At 36.8% G+C, this 11,091-nt stretch overlaps 1 protein-coding gene across 1 annotated transcript; it reads left to right on the top strand.

Moving 5' to 3' along the window:
• The first annotated feature begins 2,369 nt into the window (after window positions 1-2,369).
• On the top strand, window positions 2,370-8,060 carry LOC131425011 (palladin-like). The gene is made up of 7 exons (XM_058585990.1): window positions 2,370-2,443; window positions 2,841-2,958; window positions 3,574-3,636; window positions 5,068-5,209; window positions 6,544-6,567; window positions 7,597-7,716; window positions 7,813-8,060. Exons 1-7 carry the CDS (start codon window positions 2,436-2,438, stop codon window positions 8,058-8,060), a joined length of 723 nt encoding a protein of 240 aa, XP_058441973.1. The 5' UTR covers window positions 2,370-2,435.
• The last annotated feature ends 3,031 nt before the right edge of the window (window positions 8,061-11,091 follow it).

Here is an 11,091-nt window from a genome sequence, read left to right as displayed (position 1 = left end):
TTGTGTTGCTCCTGGAGTCCTGGCATAGAAGGTATCCGAAAGCATTCACCACTTCAAGAGTTTGAGTGTTTGTGAAGTTTTCATTCATTAGAAAAATGATCCAAGCCAAGTAAATGCAACTCTTTTAGGTTTGAATCCACCTTGTGTAGAGCCTAAAAGGTATGTGCTCTTTCTGTTTGTGCACAATTTTGTACTCAAAAAAAAAGAAAAGAAAGAAAGAAGGAAAAGGTAACTAATCAACTCTTACAAAAATAAAAACAATATGCAGCTCCAGCCCATAGATTTACTTTTAATCTTACAAATGTATTATGAGATACTTTATGCAAAGGAGTAAACATATGTGTATGTGTGCATGTGTATACATACACATACATATATATATAAACTGTATATATGTTTGTATATATATATATATATATATATATATATATATATATATAGTTTTAAAAAACCCAAATGTATGTTCTGTAGCCACTATCCACCTTAAGAAATAAAACATGAAGTAGTATTAGCAAATCTTGTACATCACCTAAATTGTTGTCTAAAACAATTAGCAAGCTGATATCAGGTCATAAAACTTCAAAATGATCAGGAGTTTTTGAAGACTGAAAAAAGTCATGAGTATGAAGGGATTTATGTATTAAGATTAGGAGGAGATTAGACAAATCTAGTCCCAATGATAATGTCAAACACAATATGCACAATTAACACTAAAGGGGGAGCTAATTTTTTTCATTAAAGTATCATGGTATAAAATAACTTCATGGTCTGAAATCGTTATAATTTTAAATATCAATTTTAAATCTTAACTAATTTTAAATATTCCATTTCTATAAACTAATAGCTTTCATGAAAATATAATATATTGTTATGAAAGCTAATCTACATCTTCCAATCTACCTGTCCTGGTAATAACATAAAAGTTCTTTGTGGAGCCATGGGATCTAAATGTTGGTTTAGGGAAATAAATTACCCTAGATACAGATTTATTTTTAAAGGATCAGTTTACAAGTCCAGAAGATCCTAACTCTCATATCTGTAGAACTATTGATTCTGAAGGTAACTCTAAACTTTCAAGTAGCTAACACAGAAAGAAACATACCAATACTAAGATTCACAGTGTCTATGAAGAGAAACTAAACTTATCACATGGGAGAAGCCCAATTATTCCTGATACTAACAAATGAGATACATTTCTCTAGAAAATCATCACAGAGATTATAAGAACATTGGCAACATCTTCTATGGTCTGAATGTTGATATTCCCCTAAAATTCATTTGTTGGAATCCAATACTCATTGTGATGGTATTAAGAGTTAGGATCTTTGGGAAGTGGTTAGATCAGAAGGGATCTAACCTCACAAATGGAATTAATATCCCTATGAAAGAGACTCCAGAGAGTTCCCTTAACCCTTCTGCCATGTGAAGATGCAGCAACAAGGCACCATTTACAAAGTAGAGAACCCTTACTGAACATCTCATCTGCTGGCTCCTTAATCTTGAACTTCTCAGCCTCCAAAACTGTGAGCAATAAAGTTGCATTGTTTATAAGCTACTCAATCAATCAATCTAAGGTAGTTTGTCATGGTAGCCCCCCAAAACCAAGACAGCATTCTTCCTTATTGTAAGTACAACAAGGTGTTTCAATAAGGTACACTACAAGGTATTTCAATGGATTCCTTATCACAAATATGCTGTAGGCCTCAGATCAAAACATAATTTCACAGACATAATTTCACAGACATGAATCTATGTCTTCTGTCTTAGTCTGTTTTTGGTTGCTATAACAGAATACCTAAGACTGGATGATTTATAAACAAAAGATGTCTATTCAGATTCACAGTTCTGGAGGCAGGGGAATTCAAGATTGAGTAGCCACTTCTGGTAAAGTCCTTGTGGTGCTTCAAAACATATTTGAAATTGAAAGGGGTACTGGGCACATGCAGAAGAAGCAAAACACAAGGGTCAGTCTCACTTTACAACAACCCACTATTGGGGTGACTAATCCTTTGAGAAAGGCCTTAATTCCTCTTAATGACCTAATCACCTCTTAAGAGCCCCACCTTCCAACACCCTTACAAGGGCAATCAAATTTCAACCTGAGTTTCAGAAGGAAAAAGCCATAGCATCCTTTGAAATGATGTTTTTGAGAAATGACTCAACACCTTTTCTAGGTACAAGCTTTATAATTGTGTAAAGGTAAACATCTGGACTTTTCGAACTGAGAATGTTCCATCCTTAAGAATTCCAATGTTCTGGATTAACCTGCTCTCTGTAACTAACTTGCTGGTCCTAAATACCATATACTTAACCTATTTTTATGAAATGCTAGCAAAATTTAGACAGAGTTTCTTTTCTTTTTTATTTCATGTAGGTGCCCAAGAAAGTAAGAAAAAGTGTCATCTCTGGAAGTGTGCTTGGAATATGCAACAGACATGTCAGAGTAAGCACAGAATCACATGTGGATGTGCATTTGTTGTATATGACTATAGGAGAAATTCCACTTAAAAAATAAATACCCTAAGACTTCCCAGAGAAACTCTGAAGTGTCTATTTGCTTTATGAATTATTTCTTCTGGATAATTTATTTCACAATAGTCCATTGATTACTACATTAAGGCAAAGAAAATTTAAAGTGAAATTATTTGGAGATATAATTATCTAATAATCTATTTCCAAGGGGGGGAAAGGCATTGAAATTATTACTAAAATCTAGAGAAAACTAAGAAATATAAGCAAAAATATGTGCTACATTCAAAAGTATATAGTAAGGCTGTGCTGTCAAAGTCACCTTGAATCTTTCTCTTACTGGGTTTTGTTTGCTTTTGATTTCCCCACAGGATAAAGAAGAAAACCACTAGAGTTTCTCTGACCATCAGTTCTCCAGTTAATGAAAACTCCAACATCAGATCAAGTTATTCTACGTTAGTTCAACCATTGTGTATTGACCCCCAGAGGGTAGGTTTCATTAAAATGAAACCTTCTGAGAGGGTACCAGTAATGGAGGCTGAGGTCAAGAAAAAAGTTGATACAACTTTCTTTAAAAGCGTGCATGAGAACAGCTCCATCTACACAACCTCAGAAGGAACAGGAAAGGCAACTCATGGGTGTCAGGAATAACTCCAGGGCAGCTCTATGACTTGGCCATTTGTCTGTGTGCCAAACCAGAGCAACAGTTCCTAACAGAAGAGCTACTGTATGAAGGGAGAAAAAAATTTAGTCGGTAAAATTTAGAAGTTATTTAAACCTTTAACATGCAGTCTCTAAGTGTGTGCCAATAACCATTTCTCAAAGGCAATTGCCCAGTGTTCTATTTCATCGTCTCCGCTGATGGAATGCTGGAAGAAAAAGAAGAAAGGGTGGGGTCAGAGCAGACATCCAAACTGACATTTAAATTAGAAGTCTCATCCTTTCCAAAAAGGAAACTCAGGGTAGGGTGGGTAGTGGCTAAAACTGGACTAGTTCATAGTAACTAGAACGGATGCAGTTAGTTTATGGCCACTAAGTACTTGGGTTTGGGGGCCTTGATAAAATGGATGATGGCATTATGTTCTCTTTTATTCCCCAACACAGATGCAGAGCCCCTGCAGTAGCCTGTCAGGATCCATTTATGTTGTGGCCCCTGTGTTCACCAAGGTAACCTATCCGTACTGCATGACAGAATTTGGATTTTATAGATAAAATGGTAGACTTTATTGAAGGAGTAAGAAGAAAGAAAGAGAAACCAGAAGAGACTTCAGAGATTATTATCAGTTCATATAGGAGAAAACTGAGACTAGGAAAGAGTAAAAAGATCGGCTCGATGTCCCAGAGCAACTCTCGGTTTATCCCGTGCTCTTTAGACTTTTGCTCTGTGTCAGTCCTCTAGCTCTGGAAAACAATGCTTAGACCATCCTTTCTAAGGAGTCTATGCTCTGCCAGACCTCAAGATACAGACGAATTCTCCCAGTGATTCATAAGATGCCCTTCTGATAGAGTCAACCAGCAAGGTAGTAGCTACTTCCTGCTTAGGTCATGGTCAGAGGCCACTATTTCCCCAGCCATCCACTGAAAACATCTGAATTCAATCACATAGGTTAAAACAAAACTAGACCTGAGCCTTCTCTGGTCAGTTTCCTAGTTATGAAATCTAACAGAACCGGAACCACTGCCCACTGCTGGCCCAAAGCATGAAAAGCAGGGCCAGGATTTAACCGGCATTTCCTCCTCATAAGGCACACATCTGTCAGCAGGTGTCAAGGTTAGGCTGTCCTTAGGTCTCATGTAGGTCTGACAGAGGATCTAGATACATCCTTCTCTGGCCTCAGAACCAAGTTATAATCTGGAATGTAATTCTAGGTTTTAGAGGACCTTGGGGTTGCAGGTAGGGAAGGAAGAGGGATCTGGATTTAAGATATAGGTTTACCACCAACACCACTCACTCGCTCATTTGTGCACCATGAGACTGAACTAGCTATGGTTGATAAACACATCTTATATGTCAATATAACTTTTAGACCTCACAGAAAGTTTTTAGATTATTTATATGAAATGAGCCTCAAAACCTCCAGGTAGGATGTGCATTTTGCTAGCCCTGTTTCACAAAGAACCTGAGTTCCACAGAGGCTGAGTCTTTTCTACGTTCCTAGGACCAGCTTCCACCAGCCAGTGACAGTTGAAATTCTGGCCCAGGTCCTGTAATTCATGATTCAGGGGCTTTCACAAACAACAATATAGTCCATACTACCATAAACAAAATAATAAAGACCAAATCTGTGACTAGATACGTACTCCACAAAATAATCAAATTCATCACAACAAAGGCGTTTCACACTAATCTCTTTGCTAATTTGAAAAAATGGCTCTGAAGTGAACAATTTTTTTTATTGAACACTATGAAGTTAAGATGAAAATGACTTACACCTGACTGTAAAATACCAGGCCCCAAACAATGCCCAGCCGCTCCTCGTTTTGCCTAACATGCAGTCAGTGCTCAACAGTGATGTTGCCAAAGTGTGCACATGTCCTGCAGGTGGCACATGGTACAGGAGCTTCTTCCTTTCAGCGAACTCTGTTTCTGTTCTTCAGCATCTTCAAGACATCTCTACAACCAGAGGTCAGATTGTCATGTTTGAATGCCGAGTGCAGGCCACGTCTTCAGTTCAAGTTCACTGGTACAGAGAGAAAGAGCAGATTGCCAGCTCAGATGACTTCCGGATTCTGAGGAAAAGTATCATGGCAAACTTTTCAGTTGCATTTACTTAACCTTGAAATCAAATTCATGTTTTTAAGTAGTTCAATAGCTGATGTGTTACAGGCTAAATGATTTCTACTGTTAAATAATTCTTTTTTCAAATCCAAATAATTCCTCATCGAAAACAACTTGGGGATAGAACTCAGTTGGTAGAGTTCTTGCCTCGCACACACAAGGCCCTGGGGTCAATCCCCAGCAACACACACACGCACACACACACCCAAAAAGAAAATATAACTGTTTGTTTTAATGAAAGAATACATTTTTTTTGAGGTGGCATATGGCTATGTTGTCTAGGCTGGCCTTGAACCCCTGGGCTCCTATGCTCCTCCTGCCTCAGCCTCCTCAGCAGCTGGGATTATTGGTGTATGTCGCAGCACTCAGCGGAAAAAAATAATTTTGATAGCTATGAAAAGACTGGTTTATTTTCATAAAGTCATCCTAATTCTCTTCTTAAGGAGTCCTTGGCATATAAACAAAAAAGAAATGTGAGACTAAACATATTTTTTCAAGGGTAAAATGGATGAAAATCGGTGCACAACTTTCTATATATTTTATTGCATAATTTTTCTAAAAATAATTAATTACGGAAGGGTAGCAAGAATGATGATCTACCTCATGTTAAAGTCTGAGTTTATGCTTTATAAACAACTTTTCGTCTAATTCTCCCAAATACATTTTTGATACATGTTATTACCCCCATTTTATTAGTAAGAAAACTGCTATCAGAAATGCAAAAATTAGGATCCAGAAAATAAGTCAGTAAATACTGAAGCTAGGGTTCTAGTCCAAGATGATTCTTATGCAAATGAAGAAAATAAATTTTAAAAATATTAATTCAGAACAAATGAACATTTGTACTACAAACTTTTAAAATAACTTTCTATATTATTTCTATAATATTTTTAGAATATAATGTGCAATTTTATTTTAATCAGAAAAATTAAAATGATTCTTTGGGGAAAAAATGTGTCTCACCAATGGTTCACACCCAGAGAAGAGATATTTATTTAGTCTTCATTTCATATTAGAGATGAAGTTCTAAGTTCTAGAGAAGTAAAGTAATTTTTAAAATTCACAGAGCAATTTTGTGGTAGAACCAGGACAAAAATTAAGTTCTAGCACTCTGCCAATCGTTCGTTCCATTATGCACATTTTCAGAATTTCTACTGAATTTATAATCTGTGACTCCAGACTTAAGTCAATCTTTTATTTTGCCTTTGGTTATTTCTCATACATTCATGGCCCCTTCTCCCAACTAAATTAATTATCATCATTTAAATTCTCTTTTCTCCTGTTTTATCTTCCAGAAGCTTGTTTATCATCCATTCCTGGTAAGTACTATTCTTCAACATCTTAATAATCAATTAAATCAAAATTAGCATTAATAACCTTTGTCTCCTAAGTCACTGTTGCCCTCACGCACTCTTTTGGAGCTACCCTGTGCCAGCTCTGAACTGAAACAACAGAAGCAAGGAACCTGGGATTCGTCAGTGCAGTTATTCATTTATTCACTCATCAACAAGTTTACTGAGCACATACTATGGATAGGTTCTTTTTTGCACTATGAAGACAGCAATGAGCCAGACTGATAAGATCCTTGCCCTCAAAGACCAAACATTCCCCTCTAATTCTACTTGATTTAGTATTTGTGACTCAGCAACTTGACACAGAAGCAGTCTTGATGTCAAACACCCAACCGTTCTCTGTATAGCTATAAGTGGGGTGTCCATCACACAGAATTAGGTCTAAGTACCAAGGAAATAACAATTTTTAGGTCGGTTCAGAAAATGTTTCTATAGTACTTTTATGCTAAGCACTAAAGCTACAGAAATACAGAAGTCAAGGAATAAAGTGCTTTTGTTTTGTTTTGGTTTGGTTTGGGGGTTTTTGGTACTGAGGATTGAACCCAAAGTTACTTTACCACTAAGCCACATCCCCAGTCCTTTTTATTTTTCATTTTGAGACAGGATCTTGCTAAGTTGTTAGGGCCTCACTGAGTTGCTGAGGCTGGCCTCCAACTTGTGATTCCTCTGCCTCAGCCTCCCTGATCACTGGGACGGCAGGTGTAATTATCATCCCTATGTAATCCCGGCTTCCAAGGACCTCATTCTAAAAGGGAAAACAGACATGTCTGAGAGTCCAGGAAGAAGAACTATACAGGGATTGTTTTAGGTTGTACTTTTGAGATTTATAGTCATAAGCCTACTCAGATGGCAAAATATATAATTGGATAGATTTTTTTTTTTAATTCCCAAAAATCTATTCCGAATCACCATTCTCCCTGGTATCATCCTAAGTTTTGGTTTTTGAACTTGGAACATCCTAATGTGCCAATAAAGTTGGATTTCTTTCCTTTACAGAGGAAGTCTGCACCTTGATTATCACGGAAGCATTTCCTGAAGACTCTGGGGAGTTCAAGTGCATTGCAGAAAATGAGGCTGGAACCGCAGTTTCGGCAGCAAGACTCTTTGTTTCCCCGGGTAATTACCCTTCGAAATCTCCTTCTTCCAATTCAGCTTTGAGCCAAAAGAAAAGGTATGTTTCTATCTTAACTGTTGATCAATTATATTTTTCAGAAGGAAAAGAAGTGGAGAAATCTAAGAGTTCTCCCAAGTTTTCCATGAGCAGATTCTCTCCAAAACTGGCCTCCTTCCCCTGGGAAAATGAAAGCTACACAAAGGACAAAAATCCAGACGATACCCCAATAAACCTTATGCCATCTAATCCTGAACCAGCCACTTACAATGAACATGAGATCCAGGTGGTAAAAACGGATGTCTGCACCATCAATGGAAATTCCCCCGAAGTACAACCACAATGGTAAGGACAGACAGACCTAACTTACTCCTTCAGCAAAACCCTTGGTCCTGTAGGTCTATGGTGACAAAGCACCTGCCCTCGGGGAGCTTGAATTCCAAGATGAATCACTTTATCTTTGTCAGTCCTCCCTTGACATCCAGTGCACTTTTACCATGGTATCGCAAGTCTTGTGCTTATATGCACTTTTAAGAGACTTGTTGAAAAACATTATTAATGCTCAAATGGCACAAGATATTGAAGAATTAGAATCTTTTCCCTAAATAAAATTCAGTGTCCCATTTCAATATAAATACTTAAGATACTTTGTGATATGGATTTCTTCATTGTCAATCTTAGAATAAAGAGAAAATTGTTCTAGGGTTTAAAGGATAAATGCAAAAATGAAGAGGTAATTCAGTAAGTGAATTTGCCAGCCAGATTATGTTTAAAATAACACAATTCACCATATTTTGACCAGTCCTCACACCAAAGACAACACAAACCTCAAACAAAAATACTGATTTAAAGAAACCAACCTAAAAATTAATGCACATTTTAAATTTAAATTTTGTTTTAGCAATATCTAACATATGACACTAAATACTGCACCAACCTAAATGTTATCTTTAATTTAAACACTTTTAAAAACTTAATACATCATCATACTTGACTATTTAGTATAATTAATTGTAGTCTCTGTAAACCAGAAAATAAAAGATATTGGAATCATCAGGCACCCTGGTACATGTCTATAATCCCAGCAACTCAGGAGGCTGGGGCAGGAGGATCACGAGTTCAAAGCCAGCCTCAGGAAAAGCAAGGTGCTAAGCAACTCAATGAGACCCTGTCTCTAAATAAAAAACAAAATAGGGCTGGGCATGTGGCTCAGTAGTTGAATACCCCTGATGTGAGTGGAATGTTTTACCTGAGTTCAATCCCTGGTGCTCCCCAGCAAAAAAAGATATTGAAATCCTTTTTAAGAAAATTTTTCTTGGGTGGGTGGCACATGTCTGTAATCCCAGCAACTCTGAAGATTAAGGTGGAAGCTTGGCATGCTCAAAATAAAAAATAAAAAGGGCTGAGTATGTAGCTTAGAGGTAAAGTATGTTTGAGTTCCTCCAATCCAAGAAAGAAAGAAAGAAAGAAAGAAGAAAGGAAGGAAGGAAGGAAGGAAGGAAGGAAGGAAGGAAGGAAGGAAGGAAGGAAGGAAGGAAGGAAGGAAAAGAAAGAAAAGAAGAGAGAGGGAAAAAAGAAAAGATTTCTTGGGTAGTATTTAGGTCTATGAGGTAAGAGAAATATATCATGTTTGATAGAAACAACTAGAGGCCATCTACTTCAAGTTTTTCATTCTACAAATGACACAAATTGCAGATCAGCTCATGTTGTTGAGAGCTCCTTCCTCATGTTTCCATGACCTTGGGATACATACTCCAAGTTTTCCTTGCAATGAAGACAGTGAGGGACTTTGGACTTGGAAACTAATAGACCCAGAACAAAGTATGTGAACATAGTAGGGACTCAATAAATAACAAGAGGAGTGGGGAGTAGCTCAGTTGCAGATCACTCGCCTAGCTTGCACAAGACCCTGGGTTCAATCCCCAGCACTGCAAATATATATAAATTAGTGGTAGCTATTATTTTACTACACTAAATATGCTCTCATTGCATTGTTTTCTTTTTAATCAGGAACAATAGGTCTCCAGTAAGGGCCCATGACTGTGGTTTCTGGGTTAGTCTCCAGGAATCACTCTAGCTTCTGGTATCTCTAGTTGCCCAAGCAGTAACTACTTCTATAAATAAAGATTCCTGATGGGGTCCAGGAAGAATGGGTGGGTGGAACAATAGATAAGACTGCAATTTATTCAACAATCATTTATTAACCACATTCTATATGTTTATCTGTTTTTGTGCTAGAGTTGCCTTGGAAGTTGGCCAATACTGACATCTTAAAGGTTTCTTCATATTTAAAGTTTTAAAGGCATTGCATTTGTAAGATGGTATCTTTTATGGGAGATTACTATCTTTGGTTGTTGTTATTATTTAAGGACTGTTAAATGTAAAAATGTACATTACATCTGTAATCCCAGCAGCTCAGAAGGCGGGGGCAGAGGATTGTGAGTTCAAAGCCAGCCTCAGCAATGGCGAGGCGCAAAGCAACAAAGTGAGACCCTGTCTCTAAATAAAATACAAAAGAGGGCTGGGGATGTGTCTCAGTGGTTGAGTGCCTTGAGTTCAATCCCTAGTACCAAAAAAAAAAAAAAAGAAAAAAAAGAAATATTGAATAGCCATTTGCATATTGAAATTCTCTGATAACAAAGTGAGACATGAACTTCTATTATTTATTTATCTATTTATTTATTTTATAAATCATCTGTGGAGAAATTATTGAGTAAAATTTCCATAAAAACGAACAAAATTTTCCTGTCTACTATGAGCTATACTTTGCCAATCAAAAAGATAAATAATTAAACAGCCCCTCCTTCAGAAATATTTGAATCTGGTTGAGGAGGTATATTGTGCCCATAGGACAGTCTGTATATGACTTCCCATTTCAAGTCCCTCACCATCATCTTGTTTAGGTTGGTAATGCAGGTACTAGCTTCATTTTCAATTGGTTATTAAAGATTGAAGTTCAAGCAGCTTGACTAAGTGTACATAGCAAGTATGTGGTAGAGTATTCCTACTCCTGTCTCTAAAACAGATTATAAAAAAGGTAATATGTCAAGAAAGTTTTAGAACGTTAGTCAAATTAATGTTATTATCATTTTTACTCTTTGATGCCAAATTCAGTGGAGTACATTTTCACTTCTTGCTTGAGAAGATTATCAGATCAAGTCAAATGGCAAACTGGGTATTTCAAATTATAAATGCCATCAAATGGAGATCATTTTACTCAACTGACCCAATTCTCAGGTCACCTACCTCAATCCACCACCTTCATTGTTTTGAAGATTTCTTCTTCTATAAAAGCCAAATTCCTTTTCACTATATCTCTGTGCAAAATCTCAATAACCATAATAAATTATGTGTACCCTGAAGTTAATACAATTTCATTA

Source organism: Marmota monax, unplaced genomic scaffold, assembly GCF_021218885.2.
Source record: "Marmota monax isolate L192 unplaced genomic scaffold, Marmota_monax_Labrador192_F-V1.1 WCK01_AAM20220418_F8-fsc00097, whole genome shotgun sequence".
Lineage (NCBI taxonomy): Eukaryota > Metazoa > Chordata > Mammalia > Rodentia > Sciuridae > Marmota > Marmota monax.
This window is presented reverse-complemented; position numbering and strand designations above follow the sequence as displayed.